Source organism: Thermobia domestica, chromosome 9, assembly GCF_964235325.1.
Source record: "Thermobia domestica chromosome 9, izTheDome1.hap1.1, whole genome shotgun sequence".
NCBI classification, from domain to species: domain Eukaryota; kingdom Metazoa; phylum Arthropoda; class Insecta; order Zygentoma; family Lepismatidae; genus Thermobia; species Thermobia domestica.
The window spans coordinates 216,706,914-216,729,552 of record NC_137462.1 but is presented as its reverse complement, the minus strand read 5'-3'; the positions used below and the strand labels follow the sequence as shown (position 1 = coordinate 216,729,552).

General features: G+C 34.9%; 1 protein-coding gene across 4 annotated transcripts in view; it reads right to left on the bottom strand.

Moving 5' to 3' along the window:
* LOC145660596 (uncharacterized) overlaps positions 1 to 22,639 on the bottom strand; it is a 71,789-nt gene that overhangs the window by 8,083 nt on the left and 41,067 nt on the right. For 2 of the 4 annotated variants that reach the window (XM_081725855.1, XM_081725853.1), the window contains exons 5-8: positions 19,287 to 19,424; positions 18,923 to 19,078; positions 16,886 to 17,077; positions 209 to 340 (exon numbers count right to left, since the gene is read on the bottom strand). In XM_081725855.1, coding sequence (XP_081581981.1) covers positions 218 to 340; positions 16,886 to 17,077; positions 18,923 to 19,078; positions 19,287 to 19,424 — 609 coding nt within the window. In that variant the 3' untranslated portion in view covers positions 209 to 217. Of the gene's footprint in view, positions 1 to 137; positions 341 to 16,885; positions 17,078 to 18,922; positions 19,079 to 19,286; positions 19,425 to 22,639 lie in introns of all 4 variants that reach the window. The other 2 variants (XR_014126839.1, XM_081725854.1) reach the window with 2 other exon arrangements.

The window sequence follows — 22,639 nt, the reverse complement described above, 5'->3', positions numbered from 1 at the left end:
TTTACCGATACTTTTCAATAAAACCTGCAACAGAGAATATTTAATTATTCTTGTGAACAAATGGTTATGAGCAGTTATTATTTTATTTTCACAATTCAAAAGTAAAGAAATTATTTGTACTTGTCATATTGACTTACTAGACATGCCATGCACTCCATTTCTGGAAACAGTTCTGAATTTGACTGTAAAATGAATACTGTTCACTCACCACCACAAATTAATCTTGCATTTCTATTTGCAACAGTGCTGATGGATCTACCAGAATATTCATTGATTCTTCCGCTGATGAGTCTTCATCGTCTGAGGAACCTTTATCAGTACCTTCAACTTCTGACTTCTGCTAAAATAATACATAATCAATTAATACAAAACTAAAAAGCTATATTTGTTCTTTCTATTTTAAAACATAAGCTGGAATAGGTTGGAAAAAAAAAAAAAAAAAAAAAAAGACAGGCTGAAACAGAGATCTAATACAAATGATTACTGTTTACCCAGTTCTGATAATTGCAGCTTTCTTCTAGAAATCTGTTTGATCGTTGTCCTTCCCCACCTCTAATTCCAACTGACACGACCCTGTAGACTTTCAATTTACATCAGTTATTAATTAAGTGCTAATAGTATTATGCAGCAGTATAATATTCAAAAGAATTATGAGAGGCTTGGCACCTATCGTGCTATGACACTGAACGATAGGTTTATGAGAAGTGGAAATAAAACTATGAAAAAAGAGCTTACTTTTTTTTTTTTTTTTTTTTTTTTTTTTAGAACCAACAACGGAAGATTGACAACAGAGAAATACTGAAACTCTTATTACTAACTATTTGTAGGTTTTTGCCGCAATCTACTATTCACCCGGACACTTATTTCGAAACTGGCAGTTAACACAATTTTGCAACAGAAGACATTCAACAGTTTAAATATCCTTAAAAACTTGATAAACATATTAAAATAAATTGTTTTCGAGGTTTCTATTAAGGTATTTGAATTTTACAAAAACTTCAATATAGTGCTTTAGCGGTAGGCATCTTTGAATTGTTTTCAGTATATTGTATATTTTCATGAGGTACATTTTTAAACTGGTACAATTTGTTAGTACTCCAAACATTTTTTAAAAACGGTTTTATACGTTTAACATAAATACAATATAGTCTTAATTTTGCACTTACTTTTTGTTCAACTTTATCACTTTACACGTACCAGCGTTATGCTAATTTCTTATACGTTTTTCCATACAAAAGCGAAGCTACGATTTTGAAGATAATTCTAGAACACCAGCTATCGGTTTTCGGGTCATATTAAAGATGATTTCATTATGTTCTAAATTCTTTCCAACTACTAAAAGTAAAATATACAGCCAACAATAACATCAAGTCTATTGTCACTTTACTCTGCTGTTACCTATGAAAATACACTTCCACAATTTACTGTAAATGATCCTGTGTAGACTTGAAAGTCAGTCTCTTTCACGATTAATTATCTATTCGTTATTGTACGAGTGGATACTCCGCCCTTCACACACACACAAAAAGTAATCTGCAAATGATGAATTGCTGTAATGAGGCCATCGATCTTCATTGCTAGAAATGACGGAACGATTTGGGCAATGGTATTTAATCGAATTTTGCCTTCCAAATCTCGTTAAAACGTTTATAGTCCTTGCATCTGAGAAAAGCACGGGAAGTAGAAAGCAAAGTCGACGTCGATTGGAAGAAGTGACTAAACGTAACATGCGACAATTACCAAATATTGCACCGTAAGCCAAAAAATATTAGTAGACTTAGAATTACCCGAAATCAACTCCAGATCAAAACAAATCCCGTGGGATATGCCTATCATTAAATCACACCTCTCCTTTTTACTCCAGTCGGTAGACAACTTAGAAGACAAAGCCAGAAAAATCTCTTCCTCCTTAGAAGCAGGTACTTGGCTCAAAGCCCTACCTTCGCCCACGCTCGGCCTTCACTTAAGTAATGAATGCTTCCGAATAGCCATTGCGTTACGTCTAGGGGCAGATGTGCAGAAGATCACAAAGGTCAAGCACGTAAGAGAGAAGTAAATAAAAAAGGTTTACATGGCCTTTCATGTTCCAAAAGCGCAGGTAGACATTCTCGCCACTCAAATGTTAATGCCATTATAATGAGAACACTAATCTCAGCCGGCATACCTGCAATAAGAGAACCCATTGGGTGTAGCAGAACAGATGGAAAAAGACCAGATGGGGTGACTCTGTTACCGTGGTAAAACGCTAATTTGGGACTTTACATGTTCAGATACGTTGGCTCCTTCCAATCTCCCCTTTTCTTCGATTTAGGCGGGAAATATAACCAGCCGAAATGAAACGGAAAAAAGAAGAAAATACAGTAATCTTGCGGAGAAATATAATTTTGTAACTATCGCTATTGAATGTAGTGGTTCATGGGGCAGAGAAGGTATTAGCTTTATAAAAGAAATAGGCAGACGGATCACGCAGTTATCTGGTGATGACAAAGCAAGCATCTTCCTCATACAAACAATAAGTATGGTAGTTCTAAGAGGCAATGTCGCCTCAATACAGGGTACCATATCTAAAGGCAGAGAACTGGAAGAAGTATTCCTACTGTAAAAATATATTTGAAGGGTAAGGGGAAAAAAGAAGGAATGTCACAAAATTACATTTTTGAGAAAACGGCATTTTAATATTGGAAATCACGTACAAAGAATAGGGTTATTAAATCTTTTGTCCCTTTTTACATGGATATTTCTACATCTACGCGTGCATGGCATATACAATCAAATAGTACCAAGAGTCACCAACAGATAGGACAAAGCACCCGGTAAAGCACATGTATGGACATTCCTTGTTTTTTCCCCTTACCCTTCATTTATTCCATTATGTTTTTATTTAATGTTACCATTTTATGTTCATTCAAATATTTTTCATTGTTTGTTTTTCATTTTGTTTTGCTGCTTTCATCAGTGTAAAAGTTTTAAGATTTGCTAGATTTACCTATTGTGTTGTTAGGCTTAGACTAAAAATATTGTACTTGAAATCCCTCGATTCTCAAAAACACTTTTGAACAGTTCCGAAGTATTGCCATTTTTCAATGTTTTAGGTTACAATAAACAAGTATTATACTGTATATATATATATATATATATATATATATATATATATATATATATATATATATATATATATATATATATATATATATATATATATATATATATACATTTGTAGCATTAGTAAACAGGTATTTGTTTATATACATATGTGCAAAAATTTGTACATAAAGTTTATATAAAAGTCTATATTAGAATATTAAATACTGACCTGCATTAATAAAGATATATTACAGCCAAAAAATTAAAATATTAAAGAAAATAAAGATCTAAATAAATTGTGTTATATCAATTACAAAAGGAATAGCGAATTTGTACCTCAATTAAAGTGTGAAATTAAACGAAGGGTTGCAATCTCTTATTGTCACAAATGACAATATTTTATTGGTGACCCAATTAGCTTACAATGATAATAAATTGGCTATTTTTTGTGATAATTTAATTATTCATCTGTGAACGTTCAAAAGTATTGAGTTCAACGCCAGACATAGTATGTTATCGTAACTGCATAATAAACACCTTATAAATTCACTCAACGCTAAGTCAATTATAATAGAAATGAGCGAAATATTTAAGTATTAAAATTTTGCCTGTCACTTTCAGAGACCTCCTAATATCATGTTACATGCAAAATAGATAGTTAAAGTTCTCTGCAATCATACTTTACCTTATTGCATATTTCGCTTGGTTTTCACCAAACAATGTTCTCCCTTGCGGTATTTGTAATTTCTTATAGACCTTTCCATTGCGATGCTGGGTGCAGAACCCAGAATGCAGAATGATTTTTTAGTTGCAAACTTGGTCATTTTATATGGACTATTGTCCTTGTTTGCCTTAATTATTTTTCCTTTTTACTTTGCCAAAACCCAATATAAAAATTTACAAAATCTTAGGAAAGTCCTAATCACATATTCTGAAAAATATTGTTGTTATCTAATGATGTAAAAAATAAGTATTTTTGAACTTTAATTTACCTTGAGGTTTGCTTTCGTCTTTTTCGTGATTTTATCCGAATTGTTAATTACTACTGACAAGCATTGTTATTTGACTACAGGTGATTCTTGACTATTTTGCTTCCAACGATTTCTTGATTACAGATACTGTCCTTGTGATTTTTAAAACTAATGTTATGTAGGTATCCAACAGCTGAGGTATTACAAAAAACTTCGTTCTATTTTCACCTATCAAATTGCCATTATTATTTTTATGAGTATAAATGATGATTTTTTAATTCTTAGTTCAGGGTTTCATTACAATATTGATGTTTTGCTAGCAGAAATACTGGAAAAACAGGGAGAGAGAAATGTTGTGCATGGAGAAAAAGGATAGCTAATCCTTGTAGTCAAAAAATGACAATATACACTAAACTACCGTGAATTATTATTATTATGTGAATAAAATATGTTGACCTTGAAACCCCTCCACTCTAACGTTCATATTTCCCTAAATATTTCCAAAACGGAAATTTTAATTTTATAACTTCCTTCAATTTCATTGTGTCCGCATAACGCTAAATACTACTAACTCACTCTACGGGTTATGGTACCCGAAGGATCAATGCCATATTCACAAAAGCTCTCCACTGATTGACTTTCTGGACTTAGCCAACTGGATCGAGTTTCTACTTTGTATTGTCCTCCCATCTGCACTATTTCTAATGTTTTTTTTTTTTCTTCGATAGGACTTCCAGTAAAAAGTTGAAAGTGTTTTTACTTTCTTCCATTCTGGCTACCTTCCCTGCCCACTTGAGCCTTCCATTCCAGACTTAATGGCACTAACAATGTTAGGTAAACTTTATAAATTATGCAATTCCTCGTTACGAAATTTACCTCGTTCCCTCCCTTTTGGGTCCAAATACTAGCCTAAGAATTTTATTTTCAAATACTTTCAGTCTGCGTTCTTCCTTCAAAGTAAGCAACCATGTTTTGCACTCATACAACACAACCGTCGTAAGCAACGTTTTATATATGTTACGTTTCAAATTCTTCGACAGAATTTGCGAAGATAAAAGGGGTTCGAAAGAAAAATAACACGAATTCCCTGCTTTCAATGGACATTTTCACGGGTATGATTTTAAGCTGTTAATGTTAAATCTAGATATTTAAAGGTATCCACTTTTTCGAAAGTATTACTTCGTATTTTATTATTGAATATGAAATATTATATCAGGTGTTCTGAAAATAGCGCACACAGAACACGGAGTATTATTCCACAGGTTAAACTAAAGTGAAAAATTTACATAATTGAATACTCTTCGGGTAGTAGTCTGAAGACGCGAATTTCACTACGCAGGAATGTCGCAGATAAAGGACCTCAGAATCCTTCGTGCCAGTTTTCTCAATTCTCGCCAGATGACAGTTAAAACGACATACGTTGATATTAGCATCATCTATTAGCGTCGATACGAAGGAAAAGCACAACTCATTTGGTAACAAAGAAGCAAATACTTACCAAGCTAAGCCAAATAGTTCTTAGAAAATACCTACGTTCTAACTAAATCAATATACTTCAGTTGTTTTGTAATGAACATAAATTACAAATAAAGGATTGTTTAAAAAAAAGAAATGACTTAGATTAAATTTCTTGTTAAATAATAATAATAATAATAATAATAATAATAATAATAATCATAAATTTGCTTCGTTGCACAACGTTTTTACACTGACTCACTGAAATCTAATGTCTCAGTGAGATCTCGAAATATACACTTAAAATTTAATATTCCTTCCAAGAATGTACATAAAATTAAGTGACATAGATACATGAAATGAACATTAATTATACAAGTGAATCGTAGGAGAAAAAATAAAAAGTAGTATATACTGAGATTTGAACCACGTAAACGCGAACTTCTAAATTTACAAAATAAATGCTGAACAAACACAATTTAGCTAGCAAGCGTACCTAGCCAACTGTAGAACTTGAAATTGATAGACTGTATTATAGATAATCCGTACGATTATCTTCATCTTTTTCATTCATATGTCTTTGGTAATAAAGTATTATCTTTTTTCTCACTCAGTAAAGTAACATTTTCAAAATATAATTTAAAACTTGAAATGATGAAATGTTTGTCGGTGCAGCTGAATCAGCCTTTGGAATTTCAAAAAGTAAATAAATATAATGTTGTTATTTAAATAACTTTCCGTTAATTTGTGTCTAAAATGTAACTTGCATACATTACGAACTCATGCATTAAGAGAACAGGTGGCATCTATTATGGTTTTATGGTGCATTTTATGTGGAAGAATAACGTGTAATTTGTATATTTAAGTGTAGCTAATGACACAAAATTTTCGATTTTTATTTATTTATTTACAGTTTTAAATATAACAGGAGAGTATTGTTTTAGTTGAATCACTACTTAAGCAGTTTTACGAGACGTCGTCTACTATACAAAATTATTTTATTTTTCTTGTTTAAAATAACATCTACAACGACTTATCAAAATGATAGTCGTAAACCTGGTTCGTTTGCAGAGATAAAAATCCGAAGTGGTAGTAATTCTTTGACATAAAAATATTAGCTTCGATATTTAAATACCATTAATCTCACCTTTTTAATAAAACTGACAACGTCTATAAACGATGTTAAACTGGTTTATTATTTGATATAACTTATAATATCCTTTTCTTAAAACTGTTAAGTACACAAACTCACTGACTAGGTAACCATAAAACATGTCCATAGCATCAACTATCCCATAATAATCTCTTACATATATTAAAAACATTCTTCTTTTGTTAATATGAAATGAACATTCTACTAAGTATAGTGCATATGTATGAGTACTTTCTGCCCAAGGTACAGGTAAATATTACACAAACCAAAGTATTTTGTTGTATAAAATGTCGCTCGACAAAGGGACTGAATATAAAAGTCATGAGTAGGCTTGGCTTTTATCTTCAAGAACCACTGGTCCGTTAACATTAGTGTTTTTACATTGTATATGTCCATCATATTTTGATCGCACCTTGTATATCTATTCATTACATTTTACATATACATTAAACAAATCTTACACTTTCATCAATACCTATTTTTAACAATAAAGTTTTAATACAAATTAATATAATGAAAACAATTTTTGTGCTAGATTAATCATGAATTACATTATAATCCTTCACGTTAATAAGAAAGGATTCAAGTTATTGAAAACTTATCGTTGATGAATGGAAATCAAAGAAAATATAATTGAACAAAAATCAAAAATTGAACACAATCTACGTTTGAATAAGCACATGTAAGTAAATAAATCTATTTTTACGGAAACAAAAGACATCCTTTTGTTATTATATAAATACATTTTTATTATTATTATTATTATTTTTCATTCCTATTTATTTGAGCAAGAATGTCAGGTGCTACTAATTCTTTCACTAAATGCATCCATTTTTCCTTTGTATACGGAGTAGGTTTCCAAACCTTTAACTCATCTATATTGCGAAGTCCAATTGACATCCCCGTTTTAGCGTTCAACAATTTGAAAACTTTAGGATTTATTTCCTTAAAACATAAATAAGGACCTGAGAAAATGTCACAAAATTTGTAAATCTTCTTTAACAACATATTACTTTGCGGATGTTGTTTAACAAAAACTAAGTCATTGACCTTGATCCGATATTTTCCTTCCTGCAAAGACTCTACTTGCGAATTACGTTTCAAAAACTTGTTATGTCTTCGGATCTTTACCATATTCACTAGATTGGATGAATCTATAATTGTCGAATCTTCCAATTTGACATCAAAATGTTGTTCCACAGGGAAAATCAAATCAGAGCCATTATGAATATTAGCAGGAGACACACCTAAAGTGTCTGATATAGAATGGTTCAAAAGGTACGTAATTTGGTTGACATGCTTAATCCATTCAGCATGTTTATCCTTACAAAAGTGCCGAAACAACATACCAAAATTGCGATGTACATTTTCTACCACGGAGCTACTTGGATGGTACGGAGTCACAAAATGAATTTTAATGTTGGCCTTGTTCATGGCTTTGAGAAACACATCACTTTTGAATTGTGAACCGTTATCGCATAATATATGCTCGATAGGGCCACAATGTGGAATATATACATTCAGAATTTTATTCACGATAGCAGCGGAGGTTGCTTTACGCAAGGGATAGGCTACCACATATCGTGAAAAGATATCCATAGTTGTTAACAAATAAACTTCTCCAGTAGCTGCTCTGGGTAACGGTCCATATAAATCAATCGATAGAAATGAATGTGGTCTCTCAGGTGTTATTGAGAGCATTGGTTTTTGTATAGCCTGATAATTATGCTTAATTTGCATACACTCAATGCAGTCATTGATATAATTTTTGACTTGAGCTCTCATTCCCTTCCAGTAAAAAGATTTATTAACCAAGGCACATACCTTCACATACCCAAAATGTCCGAAATCATCATGGTAGGCCTTTAATATGCGTGCTGTTAACGTAGGTGGAATGCAAATTCTGTTCCTAGATTTGAATTTGAAATCTTTAATAAGTAAAATCCCGTTGTTTAATTTAAATCTGGAATTCCAGTGTTTGGGACAACTACATCCCTCGCCACATGAAGATAAATGTTCCATGATTTGTTTATATTCATGATACTTCATTTGATGTTCTCTTAAATCTTCTATCGAAATGGTAGCAATTTCATCCTGTAAGATCTTAAATTCGTTAATGGACAAAATATGTTGCTCTTCTCCAGGAAACAGACGTGATAAGGTATCTACGGGCCCATTATCTACCCCTTTAATGTGTTGTACTTCGAAATCATAAGATTGAAGATCTAACGACCAGCGAAGTAATCTGTTATTATATCCTTGTACGCTATTGAGGTATCGCAATGAATTATGGTCGGTAAGTACTATAAAATGACATCCGCTAAGATATGGAGCGAATTTTTGTATTGCAAAACGTATAGCCAAAAGTTCAATTTCTGTCGTGGTGTATCCCTTTTCTGCTTTCTTTAGAGTACGACTAGCGCAATGTATAACAGCTGGTTCCTGAATGGTTGGGTTAGGTTGCCAGAGAACTGCAGAGATTCCAAGTTGAGAACCGTCACACTGTACATAGAAAGGAACGTCGTATCTGGGGTGATTCAAATGGATGTTTCGTTTTACGCACTCCTTCAACTTATTAAAACTGTGTTCCTGAATCGGACCCCATTGCCATGGTACTCCTTTCTTTATGATCATAAATAAAGGCTGGGCTATCTCAGCGAATCGCGGGATGGCTTTGCGAAACCAATTAAAGAGTCCTAATATTTGTCGTGTCTGTTTCACATTTACTGGCGCAGGTAGATCTTCTATGGCTTGAACTTTAGATTGACTGAATTGTAAACCAGAGGCATCAATTTGGTACCCAAGAAATTCTATAGAATTCTGCAGAAATTTGGATTTCTGTAGATTGATAGTAAGGCCTGAACTTTCCAATCTGTCTAAAACTATATCTAAGTACTTCAGGTATTCATGTGGATTTTCCCCCATGATTAAGATGTCATCAGCATACGTTATCACGTTGCTACGTAAGTCTTGACCTAGAACTTTGTTCAAGCAGGATGCTAATGCTGCATTACCATTGATAAGCCCAAAGACTACACGATTGTATTCGTATAAGTGACCTTCAAAACTAAATGCTGTGTATGGTTTTGAATCTTCATGTAACTCGACCTGATTATACGCCATCACTAGATCTAGATTTCCGAATACAGTGTTCCCTTGTAAAGAAGCTAGGATTTCTTCTACTGGAGGATACCGCACTTGTTCCAGATCAATGTGACTGTTAGTGCGTCTCAAATCTAATACCACACGTAGAGAACCATTTTTCTTGGGAACAACATGTAATGGATTAAGGTGGACACTTCTTGAAGGTCTAATGATCCCATCTCTTAACATATTTGCTATTTGCTGACGTACATTCTCCCTGTATCTATATGGAATTATATAGGGCTTGGTTACTATGGGTTTATCTGTTTTAACTTTAAAAGAATAAACAAAATCCTTGCAGCATCCAGGACGTTCTGAAAAGACATTTCTATGTTTATATAAGATGTTCTTAAAGTCGGCTATTACTGTATTATCAGCAAAATCAAGGCTGCTTTCGAGAGATTTAACATGTTCAGAAAATAATACATCGTCCTTTATATTCATCAAATTTTGTTTGTCTTCCAATCGTGGATCATTTAATTTATCACTTTTTGCACTAATAGAAACATTATTCACTATAGGAGACATATCATTATATTGACAAGCAAGATTATCTAATTTTGGAAGCAGTTTCTGAACAATTTCCTGAGGTATACCCGGTATCGTCAACGTTTGGTTTTTAAAATCAAGCATGACACGTAATTGTGATAATAAATCTAAGCCTATAATTAATTTCTCGTTAAGATCCTTTATCACCAGAATAGGGATTGATATTTCAAAATCTTGAATAGATATTGTCACACGAGTAATTCCTGCTACTCTCTTTTTATGTTTACCGGTAAAATCAACTATAATAAGATTCTCAGCCTTTTGTAACTTAGGATTCGAATAATTACTAGTAATTGCTTTCCACAATGAATACGATAATAGAGAGGCATTTGCTCCTGTATCAAGTAGAGCTTCGGTACTTAACCCATTGACTTTAATAGGTATTTTAGCTGTACTATATGACTTTAAAAATACAAAATTTTCTTCAATATTAAAACCATCATTGACAGTATCATCTTCAAACCAACAACGATTTACAACCGGTATAAATTGATACTGACACCTATTAATTGCTATTTCAGAATAATTATTTACAGTGACGTCAGGTGAAAGATCATTTTCATAATTAGCATGAACAGGTAAATTGGAAGATAAATGTTCGTAAGAACTATCGCTTAAATTTTTAGATAAATGTTCATGAGAATCCACAGCTGACATGGGTTTAACCCCTACCACATCAGCCGCGATTAGTTTAAATTCATACTCGTGTATGGTTCCAATAAGGTACACTGTACAGCACAATCGTGATTAGGTCCCGTATTATGGTTCTGTACAGAAATTACTTCAATGCCTGGATCTTGATGCGAAGTGCCATCTCTTGCCCTTCCATTACGTCTATCCGCGTAGTTCGCAGTACTTCTGGAATTTCGTTATACATTACGTCGATTTTTAAATCTATTTTGACTATATGGTCTAACATTTGAATTGCTACTATTAATTAGGTTATGCGGATTCCCTACATAACCTTGCCTATTGTGCTCATTTTGATTGCTAGAGTATACTCGGCTTAGGTTAGGTTCTGTATTATTCACACTCCGAATATTTAAATTCCGAACAGGCACCAAATGATCTGAATTATTCTTATTTTTACCCATTCCTGATTGTGGATTCATGGCATGGTATTGAGTTTCGTAGCATTGGACAAGCATCAATAAATGGCTGAAACTCATACACTGTGTGGAAAATAAGATCTGTTGCAATTTAAATGGAAGCAAATTTCGAATCGATGCTATTATTCTCGATTCCGATTGCAAAGGATTAACGACCTTTAATTCGTTGTAGACATTTACAACAAATTCTACAAGAGATTTGTGCAATCGAGGATTGAAGTGTTGATTTCTAAGGGTGGCATCTCTATTTGCCAGCAAAAAGTCATTTTCATAATTAGCGATCAATGCCGCTTTGAATTCCTCATATGAACTAATGTGATCACGTATTGCCTTAAACCATAAGGAACAAGGTGGGAGTAATACATGGGGTATTAATTTCATATATTGTGATCGATCGATTGACATTATATTGCATTCGTCTTGGAATTTCTCTAAGAAAGAAGTAGCATTCTCATTACACTTACCACTGAATTTGCTCATAGCTCGAATTTCACTCATCTTAACACTTAATTTTACCTTCTTTTTCTCATTCCTTGTTCTTGTTGAGTGATAGTTCCTATCCGTGACATGCTGTGTCGTCACACCATCTATGCTTCGCTCATCAGTACTCTTCGGACAACTTTCTTCTAGTATAATATCTTCATCAGACCCCGGCGAAGGCGAGTTCGTCTCTGGTGAGTGGGGAAACTCAAAGCGATCACTACCCAGGTTATTACGGTAAATGTTGTCTTTAGCCTGTAACGTTCTAATCTCTTCCTGAATAGTAGCTAACAACTGTGTATTTACACGTATGTTATTAGAGTTGTTGCTGACCTGGATCTTTTGCTGTTTAACGGAAGATTCTATTACTTCTAAATCTTTTTTTACAGCACAGATTTCTTGATTTTGGTGATTGTGCTTTTCTTGACAATCATCGGATATCCTTTTTAACTTTTCCTCGAACTGTGAGGATATGTCGTTCACCACCTGGACAATTGTCTGTTTCGTTTCATCTGATTTCTGTTCTATCCGTCTACTTAATTCTTCATATTGCTTATTAGATTCGTCGAACTTTTGGTCCATTCGTCTACTTAATTCTTCATTTTGCTTGTTAGCTTGGTCAAACTTCTGTTCCATTTCGTCAAACTTCAGTTCTATCTTCTGTTCCATGGTCTTGTTAGCTTCGTCAAACTTCTGTTCCATTCGTCTGCTTAATTCTTCATTTTGCTTGTTAGCTTCGTCAAACTTCAGTTCTATCTTCTGTTCCATGGTCTTGTTAGCTTCGTCAAACTTCAGTTCTATCTTCTGTTCCATGGTCTTGTTAGCTTCGTCAAACTTCTGTTCCATTCGTCTACTTAATTCTTCATTTTGCTTATTTATCTCGGTAGACATCTGCATGAATTGTCGCTTTAAAGCTAACAAGAGTCGATCCTCTGATGACAAACCTGGTGTTACACTAGTTTCACCTTGGTCACTAGTATTTGATTCCTGCTGCATTGCTTCGTTGTCCATTTTTCTTATGATTACTTTACCACTTCGCAATATGGTTAAGTTCGTATTCATAAAAGTAAATTCAACCTTACTCTTCTTCTTCGGGAACTGAATTTACAAAGTCCCGGGTGAGGTAAACCAAATTTTTACAACGACTTATCAAAATGATAGTCGTAAACCTGGTTCGTTTGCAGAGATAAAAATCCGAAGTGGTAGTAATTCTTTGACATAAAAATATTAGCTTCGGTATTTAAATACCATTAATCTCACCTTTTTAATAAAACTGACAACGTCTATAAACGATGTTAAACTGGTTTATTATTTGATATAACTTATAATATCCTTTTCTTAAAACTGTTAAGTACACAAACTCACTGACTAGGTAACCATAAAACATGTCCATAGCATCAACTATCCCATAATAATCTCTTACATATATTAAAAACATTCTTCTTTTGTTAATATGAAATGAACATTCTACTAAGTATAGTGCATATGTATGAGTACTTTCTGCCCAAGGTACAGGTAAATATTACACAAACCAAAGTATTTTGTTGTACATCCTAACAGCCGACATTCTACATAACTAGCAGCAGCTTACATAACTGCTAACAGATTAATAATATGCCAGCGAAATAATATGTCTTAAAAACGATTATTGACGAGAGAAATATGCGCCAACCTATATTAGCTTGTCATTATAAGCAAGAATTATATATATTCCCATTCAGGGCAGGGCTTGCAAGCGTGAAGAGACTGTGGATATACGCGTAAACGAACAACAGTCGCTACTCATATTAAAACATAAATAGGGCATTTTCTTTAGAACTTAAATAGAGCATTTTCTTTGTGTCCCGTATTTGCTTTATGGAATACCAAATAAATTCACCAATAAGCTCCCTTTCAGAAATTAATATCATGTCTTCAATTTATTACATTTATTACATCTGATATGTCTTTAGCTAACAACATTTAGAACGAAATTGTGGAAAGTGCCAAATAAAATTCAGTTTTCACAGTGTATATTGTGTAATACTATTGTACTCATGTTATTCAACGTGCAATACGTGTTTAAAACTTCGATCGTGGTCATATGTTGTATTTATTTGTATTTTATTTTTTTTAATTTTATTTATTTATTTATTTATTTTTTTTTTGTTGTTGTTTTTTCGCAGTGTTTGGATGCTCAGAAAATGTCTGAAACTTTCATGACAGAAACTGATTACACATCCCTTGATATTACTGACTTCCCTTTAAAAAAATGAAGAAAATTTGCAGCAGCCGTTCAGTTTGAAACTACTCATTTCAATGATTAATTTACTGTATTATAGCACAAATTTACAGTGTACACTTGTTTACATTATCATACTGGATACTGCTTGATTACAAGTATAAGCTATTGACGTATTATTCATTTTTCCTTTGTAATGTAATTGTGGATATTAGCCACCATACATTTAGTATGAACATACGGACAATCTGCAACATAAGACCGATGTTTCTCCGTTTTTATCCGCTAAAACGAGGAATGAGTGCATCTACTGCTAACTTTAATGTAAGTACTCAGAATTATCAACATGAGTGGTCACATACAAATATCGACATTTTTTTAATTTATTCAATTACAAAAAGAAAAGAGCTAAATCACTCTTACAAGCAAGGTACAGAACAAGGCAGAATCAGATCCGACTCAAACTTTGCCCAGAGGACACAAAATACAAAAGAAGAAAAAATACCAAATTGGAGCTGCCCCCATTCACAAACACCGGAGATATGCTCCTCAACATAACTCACCACGTGACAATATAAGGTAAACGTCGCAAGTTACCCGTTCATGTCGAAAACGGAAAGGAGGGGTAGCACCGGGATGATATCAAGATATCTGATATGCTATAACACTAACTTGGCGGCCATCTTGAAAGTCGCAATCTTGGATATAGCGTGAGGTACTGAAACGGGAAAGGAGTCGTGTGAAATATCAGTGTCGGGTAGAATTGAGAACTAAAACCAATGCCCCAAGTTCTGATAACGTACCGAGCATGGTATGGATGTGAACAGGAATCAAACGCGATCAAACAGAAACGGAATCCGGAACACATGCATGACGCGACAAAGAAAGACATACACATAGAGAGAAAGAAATCCGTGTGAATCAGTATGTTATATATATATATATATATATATATTTATATTTATATTTATAGGGATGGATAGATATGTATTGAGATAGAGAGAGAGAGAGAGAGATGTGAGTGTGTGCATGTGTACGTACAGTATATAATGGACGACCGGAATAAAACAACAGTGTAGATAAGGCAAGGCTGTGTTTTCTAGAACATGCTACACACTGCTATACAAATGTGCAGCAAGCACCATTTGCATATGACAACGCGTGTAGTGTGTCAAGATTGTACCTATTGTTGAAAATCTCGGCAGAAGTGGTAGTGAGTAAAACGAATGGGTGACACACAGCTCCCGCAAATACCAAGCACATTTGTTGACAGGAAATTCTGGGCACGTGTGTACAACACTCACGCTGTCGTAGATTGAATCATAAGTCAGTTATGTTGTACCGAAAAGCAACGTCCTCCACTAATTCAGCTAGTTTCCACCCACATTGATACATCATATGAAATCGTGAACAACAACATTGGTTGTGAATGCAGCTTAAGGACAGTGTCTTGCTGGTGAAGGTTCACGTTGGTATGGTCACGCAATGCCTCCGAAATTCGTCCCACCATGTGTTTATACAAATGGAAGTAATACAGATCTAACGGTTGGTACTGCGAGGTAGTCTTTTCAGGTATAATATGGATGCGAATATGATCGGCGTTGAAACCATTTTCATGGAGTAATGGAGTAGCCTTGGAAATGTGTATCTGTCCTTTTGAAGTCCATATGAATTAAGCAACAGAAGACTGTGCGTTAGTAGCATCTGCTGCTACTTGTAGTATTGCGCATTCTTTGATGAAAACCGAATACGCTTCGCTTGCCATTTTACCAGAAGGCGTCCAGAATACCACTAAACTTGATTGGGAGAACATATTCTCCTCAACCCGACCACTTAAAGCTACGGGTTCCTGATGAATGACCAAGAGTTTATTGTCCACCATCCCTGCTTTCGACAGCAACGGCACCACGTTGCATGCACAGACTGGACACAAGCCTGAATGTGGGATGATCCTCTTCTGGCTTATAGCCGGCCACTTGTCAACTCTTTCGCAAAACCGGATTCATCAACATTCCGTTTTCACTGTCCCAAACGAATCCCAATATCCTCGAAAAGCATAATCTGTCAAGGCGGACATACTTCTATGCACAGACTCTGTCGCAGTTACTTGTCGCGTACCATTGTCGTGGAGTCTTGCCTAATTATTCTGCCCTTCGCATACACGTTTGTTTTGCCCAAGTCTTCCACATTGTCCCGTTCACACTATTACACATATATTTTTCGCAGTTACATGGCTGGTTTTCGTTTTCCATTTTACCTTACATTGATATGTTACACATCCTGCTTTCCATTTCAATACCTCACGCTATATCCAAGATCGCAGCTTTTAAGATGGGCGCCAAGTTAGTGTTATAGCATATCAGATATCTTTATATAATCCCGGTACTACCCGTCCTTTCCGTTTTCGACATAAGCGGGTATCTTGCGACGTTTACCTTATATCATATTGTCGCGTGGTGAGTTATGTTGAGGAGCATATCTCCGGTGTGTGAATAGGGGCTGCTCCAATTTGACATTTTTTCTTCTTGAATCCTCTGGGCAAAGTTTGAGTCGGATCTGATTCTGCCTTGTTCTGTACGTTGCTTGTCAGCTAATTATACTGGAATCTAGAGCTGTTTCAACAGAGGTCAGCTACACCACTAAAAAGACGTTCAAGTTAAAAAATAAAAAAAGTCCTTAACATAGTTCTGATATAATTAAACTGTTAATAACGACTTACTTTATCAGCTATATTGTTCGATTCCTGCTTTGCTTCGCTACTTTCTGAATTTTCTTTCTTTTCATTACTCTCCTGCAACTCTTCCTCATCATCCGCTTGTTCCTTTCCATTCTCTTCGGACTCTGCAGCAGAGATCTCATCTCTCTCTGATCCAGATTTACTTTTTTCCGTTTCATCATTCGAATGACCTTCCTGTATTAAAAATGAAAATGATTTACAAAAAATCCACTTTAGAGGCGGTTAGTGTTGTAGAAGAATATCAAAATAAAAACTAACCAGATACTGAATGGTCTGAGGGAAGACTGAGTACCGCAATACGGTACATGTAGCGGAAGTAGGAAATGGAAAAATACATATTTACATAATAATTTTAAACATAAACACACCAAATACAATATACGCACTTGAATAATATGTTAACATCTGCACCTTTACGCCCATTCTGCGTAATGTGAGAATGAAATATATACTTCAATAACATAATTCCTGTTTTATTTATCTCTATATATAAAAAATGGAAGTGTGCATGTTCCAGCATAACTCTGGAACAATTTTAACCGAAGTTGGTACACATATTACTTACAGTTTGGAAAAGACTACTGTCGGGGTAAGACCCCCCCCCCCCCAAAGCACACTTAGAGATAGTAAGAGGAGCGACATGATCGAAATGATCGAAAACGGCCGATATTAGTGTAGAATTCGTAGTTTTCGGGGTCGCTGAGATGAACGGTGACACTTCCAATGTTTAAATCCAAATTCAAACCCAATTAGTTTTCCTGAGGAAAGGGGGAGGATGGAAAATACAGGGTGTCTACTAAAATTCCAAAATGAAATTTCGTGATCTTTTCTTGACTAAACCATAAAATTTTGTAACATTCTCAAGTGCGAATTTGGGTGCGAATTAGGCCGAATTTTCATGCATGCGATAGTAGCATGCTTTGCTTACGATTAGGTAGCGTCTCAAGTCGACCATAGACATTCTTGGTGGTGAATATTTACGTTTTATAGAACAAAATTTTCCACTCTGTACTTATATATGTACAGAGAAAAAAATTCGTGACCCAAAAGTTAAATGTCGTGACTTTTTCTTGACTTTCATGACCGCTTTCTGATTTCGTGACTTTTTCATGACTTTCGTGACCGATAGACACCCTGAAAGTAGTAAGAGCTAAATTTCTACTTTTTTAACAATGCCAAAAGCAATAAAAATTATCAACAGAGTATAGAAATAATGTAACATTTCTTTTAAAGAATTAGTATGTATAGCTGCTGAAAAAAGTGAGTTAAGCAAACAGTGAATTGTTAAAAGTGATTACCTCTATTTTATTAAAACAGAAGAACGATTGGTTTTCGCCCACTTTGACGAAACAGGGCTATCGAAATTCAAAATATAAATAGAACGTAGAAGAGATGAAAGTATTCACTCCATAAGACTTGCTTCGTATATCGTATTCAATTTCAGCTGCGAATGGATGAAGCAAATCAGCAGGCACGGTCAGTAACTCCGAATTCCACCCTTTTTTTTTCCTAAGCACCTATAGTTTACGTTGAAATCCGAACCACCATAATGTATTGAAATCTCGATGCACTTCCACCAGGAATCGAACATAGGAACTTGTGCACTATCGGCGCGAGCGCGCTCGTCATTAGAAAGCGGGGGATGGAGACTATAGGAATTAGCATTTCTAAAATATTTAACAAGAAGATTCACTCGAAAAATTATATTTTTTCTTTGTTTTTGAAGAAAATAATCTGACTGACAATTACAAAATTATCTGGAATTTAATTCAAATATAACAAGAACTAATGCGTAGAACTTATTGTTATTAGATATCCTTCTAGAAAAACACTGACACATAATGAATCCAAAATTTGGTTTGCATTGTTAATTGTTATTTGAAATATAACTTCGTCTGGACAAATAAAACAAAATGCACTGAGAACGTCTAAAGAGAGAAAGATATAGAGTCCAGCTACGCATCATGATTTGTAGTCATGGGAATATATTACCTCTGACGACTGAAAATTATTACTTACCTCAACTGCAATATTGTTATCTTCATCCATTTCAACTTGGCAGAAAGAAGCTGGATCAATTAAGCAACCATCTGCATCTGCAGAATCCTTGATTGATAGTTCGCCATTTCTCAGGAATTTATTTTTATCCAGGTCAAAAGATGTTGGTGATGATTGCTGAAAGATAATTTTAAATGTATGATATGGATGAACACTTAAATACAAAGAAGATGGATGTAATACATCATGAAACTTCGTACACACTTCGTATTTCAAAATAAAACCAATTGTTAACTGTTTGTGATTTACCTTTATGGGTAACAGTATCTGGTATTTACGGAAGAGAAACAGGGCTATCGAAATTCATTTGACCCACAGAGCTTACCTTTCTAGAGGAGTCATTATCTTTCTGTAGGTATGTTCGGAAAAGAACAGCAGGATCTATTAGTTTGTTGTCTGGTCCTTTTATTGTCAAATTTCCTATTCCAGTTGATGGCTTTTTCTTCTCTACTGGGTTCGGCTTCTAAAATAAAAACAAAACCTTGTTAATGTATATACTATTAGGAAACAAGCATTACAAAATGAACTGAGTGTAACTGCCAGAAATAAAATTTCCAATGAGAAACAACCATACTAAGGAAAATTCGGTTAGTTGTAGCATGGGATACAGTTCAATCATTCTACGGATATATCACTGATTTGTTTCGTTTTATTTTTATTCACTTACTAAGCAAACAATCTTACCAAACTACAAAGGAAAAAAAAAAGTATCAGAATTGACAAATATCCGTGACAGTTCCCTTTGTAAGTCTGGGGGAAGAGGGAAGGGAAGATTTACCACTTTGTCCTCGACTGAAATCAAAAGTAGTTCTACTTCAAAAGAAAGCACATACGATTTTTATGAAAATTAAAAATTCTTAAAAATCTGTAACATTTTCTTTAAGTTGCAGGTAAAGACATCTTTTTGCCTTAAATGATTTCAAGCCAAATAGTAGACCACAGTGGAAAGCCTCAATATCACACGGCATGATTAAATAAAAATCGGATTTTGAATTCATCCCTTGCCTTTGTTTCAACTGCAAGTAATGAGGATAATTCTTAATTCTCAATAAAAACATGCTTTCCAAAATTATGTTGAAAACGAGATAATTTTTACTGAATGACATAATTATACCAGGTTATAAAATAAGTATCGCTATTCAGAGAACTCTGGAGACGTGACCACTCGACAGAATGCAACCAAACTTGGTAGGAGTATATTTGGGAACATGCAGAAGCGATTGTAGGAAACAAAATTAGTTCCAATTTTCACCACCAGGGGTAATTTTGGCGTGTACAACGCCAAGTAAGTACAGCGTGGAAGAAAAATGACACACTAGTGATGCTAAATAAGAAAGGCTGTAATTACCTCTCCAGGCGCTTGCTCACGCCTGCATGTGTTTCAGTGATATGGGTTTCAGGGCTACTATGTGCCAGAAGTGAATGAATTGACGATGATCCGATGTTTGCTTCTTTTTTCTTCCCACACTCTTTGCCTTGTGTTCAAGGGCTCCCGTGTTCGATTTCCAGTGAAGATACACATAAGTCGGATCCCATGTTACCCTGCGGGTCCCGACCTTGAAACGCCATCATCATCTCATACGGTACTAGTCACCATTCATTTTTCTTGCTCAGGATCTTCACGTCAAAGACCTGTCTTTGGGCAGGACCTCTTATCATCATCATTGCTCATAACACATCACTACACCACGGGGTTAAAAGGAGTACAAGTCAGTGCCACACGTCGCACGGGGGCAAAATTACGGCCGTTCTTTCATTGGATATCAATAATACCATTTGTCTTCCATACCACACTCACCGTACTTAACACTTAACAGAAACACAATAACCTCTGAAGGCGAGATTCGACACTAATCTTTTTCTGGAATTTTGGAGGGAGCTTGCATTTTAGAGACCATAGGACAGATAACATTTAACTTCGTTTTTGTAAGATATCCAAAAATTTTAAAAGCTTCAGTTCAAAAGGCCCCTCCTCCGTAAATTCGCTACTAACCACGGGGTATTAATAGCATTGGTATTAATGCCACGAGACCAACAGGAGAAGTAATTACAGCCTTTCTTAACATTTAACATCACTAGCGTCGTTTTTCTTCTATGTTGCACTTACTTGGTGTTGTACAACTCCGCAATTACCTCTGAGGGCGAAAATTGGAACTAATTTCTACAACAATTGCTTCTGCATGTTCCCAAATGTACTGCTACCAGGATTAGTTGCATTCTGTCAAGTAGTTACGTCTCCAGAGTTCTCTGAACAGCGATACTTATTTTATGATAACCTGATATCTTTTAAAAATGGGGATAAATTCACCCTTTTATCTTTGACAAGATTTCAACCCAAAAGAATGCGGATGATTCTGACGCCTGAAACACAGGGGCGTCATTTAGGGAGGGCAGGAGGGGGCAATTGCCCCCCTTAAGAGTTTGAGGAATACATATACTTTAATCGATTGTCTCCTAATATACTAGTACAAAACGTGAAAATCTTATGTCGGTAGTGCTCTAGCCCCCCCCCCCCCCCAACCGAAGTCTGAAATGACGCCCCTGCTGAAACAAGGCGCTACATTACATCGAAATCGAATATTTTTTTTACGAAAATTACAGTGCAAAATCATTTTCTTTTCACACTATGCGGAAACCACAACAAGCACTGATTTTGCCCTTTCATTCCCTTATTCTTGGATGGCTTCATCCTCAAGCAACGGAGGAGATTGGAAGTCTTGGAGAAAATGTACGCCACACTACATCCAAATCGAGTAATATTTTAAGAAGTTATAATGGAAAATTTTCACATTACGTTGAACCCTACACTTTTCACTAGAATTTGATTTTATATTCCTTTAGTACTTTATTTTACAAGGATTTCAACCCGAAACAATATTCTTAAGTCTGAAAGAAAGCAGGTGCCACGTTTCACTGACACCACTAAAATCGAAGTACAGCTTATCACTATACCTACAAAGCCAACAGATTTTACTATATTTGTTGTACTGAACGCAAACCCTAAAATATGTTGGTGACTGAATGTAATATTTCATCGAGATCACATGACGACGAGATCATGACAATCGGGAACTCATCGCAGTTTAGGAAATTACTGGCACAACTGAACAACTGGTATATTAAGGAAAAGGACGGCCACTATATGGCATTACTAAATCACTCGAAGCTGAACTTCAATTACCATCTTTATATAAATCCATGAATCGAATGCTCATTTGAAATCTATTATATCAGGATCGCGCCAAGTTAAAAGAATTTCAATGTTTTGATAACAATGACTATATATATGACTGTTAAAGAATTTAAACTTTGTCATAACAATGGCTATATATATGTCTGTATTTTCATTTATTTTCGATATTGTGTGAAGAAGGATATGTTAGATATCCGAGTTGAGTTGATTTTGAGTTTAACGTCCCGTTTAGCAGCGAGGCTATATGAGACGTGGACCTACTGATTAACGTGGAATCCGAACCACATGAGCTCCCGCCGGGAATCGAACCCGGGCCTCCCACGCCAAAGGCGCGTACGCTAACCGCTTAGCCACGGAGGAGCTCTGTTAGATATCCGAAACCGTTATTATAATTTAAAATAAAGTGTTTTAAGCTTTGGTCAGTGTCTCTTTTGATAAAACAGTATACAAATTTCACGCTTGAGGATAGAGTATTTCATTAATTG